Below are 1037 nucleotides of genomic sequence, written 5' to 3'. Positions count from 1 at the left end.
GGGAATTGTGGATGTCCGATGGTGGAATTCCCAATTCCTGGCATGGCTGTTTTTCCCTCCTGCATCAGTTTTTTTCCCATGGGAATTTCCTCCGGGATTTGTGGGAGCAGATTCCAGGCGGCCGCACTCAAAAATCCCAACCGAAATTCCAGAGGGATGCCAGGAGGATCCCATCCCATGGAATTCCCGTGGAATTTCCTTTCCTCTGTTGCCTTCTGGACACCCTTTGGAAAAGGCCCGATTCCCACCTCTCCCCAAAATTCCCAAATCCCCAATTTTGGCGTCAACCCCACCCTGCTGGTGATCGGGAATCTTTTCCGGGATCAGAAAGGGCTGGAAATCCCTGGATAAAGGGCCTGGAAAAGGGACAAAGCCTCGTTTCCATCCCGCGGGAGTTTATTCCCATCCCCGCTGGGTGCAATCCATGGATTTGGGTGGTTTATTCCCGGTTTTCCTGCTGGTTTCGGGCGGGAAGGAGGAAATCCATCAATTCCCAAACTCCGCTGGAGTTCCCATGGATCCGACGGAGCACGACTGGAAAATTTCCCATCCAGGCCCTCCTGGGGCCGAATCCCAACCCAGGGATCAGGAAAACCTTGGAATTCTTTCATTTCCCTCCCTTTCCCCTCATTCCTTATCCATGCAGTCGGAATTCGGGTGGGAAATCAACCAAAGCCAGCCGGGATTTACCCTTCCAGGAGCCGGGAATTGGGATTTTCCGTGGCCTGAGCCTCCCGAAAGTTGGGAATTCTTTTCCCACTCACTTTTCTCGTTGGCGTAGTAGAAGAAATTCCTTTGGGTGAGGACGCACCAGCGCTTGTGCCACTCGGAGCCGAAAAAGCTGGGCTCTGGAACGGGGAAAAAAACCGGGAAAAGTGGGAAAAATCGGGAAAAGAGGGAGAAAATCGGGGGGAAATCAGGAAAAGAGGGAGGAAATGGAGAAAAAATTGGGGAAGGAGGGAGGAAATTGGGAAAAGAGGGAGAAAATCAGGAAAAGAGGGAGAAAAACTGGGAAAAGAGGGAGAAAATCAGGAAAA

At 51.6% G+C, this 1037-nt stretch overlaps 1 protein-coding gene across 1 annotated transcript in view; it reads right to left on the bottom strand.

Annotated features, from left to right (window-relative positions):
• SKAP1 (src kinase associated phosphoprotein 1) overlaps positions 1-1037 on the bottom strand; it is a 114832-nt gene that overhangs the window by 29710 nt on the left and 84085 nt on the right. The window contains exon 6 of the mRNA XM_017740567.1: positions 765-848. Coding sequence (XP_017596056.1) covers positions 765-848 — 84 coding nt within the window. The remainder of the gene's footprint in view (positions 1-764; positions 849-1037) is intronic.

Source organism: Corvus brachyrhynchos, unplaced genomic scaffold (genome assembly GCF_000691975.1).
Source record: "Corvus brachyrhynchos isolate BGI_N302 unplaced genomic scaffold, ASM69197v1 scaffold47, whole genome shotgun sequence".
NCBI lineage: Eukaryota > Metazoa > Chordata > Aves > Passeriformes > Corvidae > Corvus > Corvus brachyrhynchos.
The sequence above is the reverse complement of the archived record's forward strand: the minus strand, read 5'-3'. Positions and strand labels throughout refer to the sequence as shown.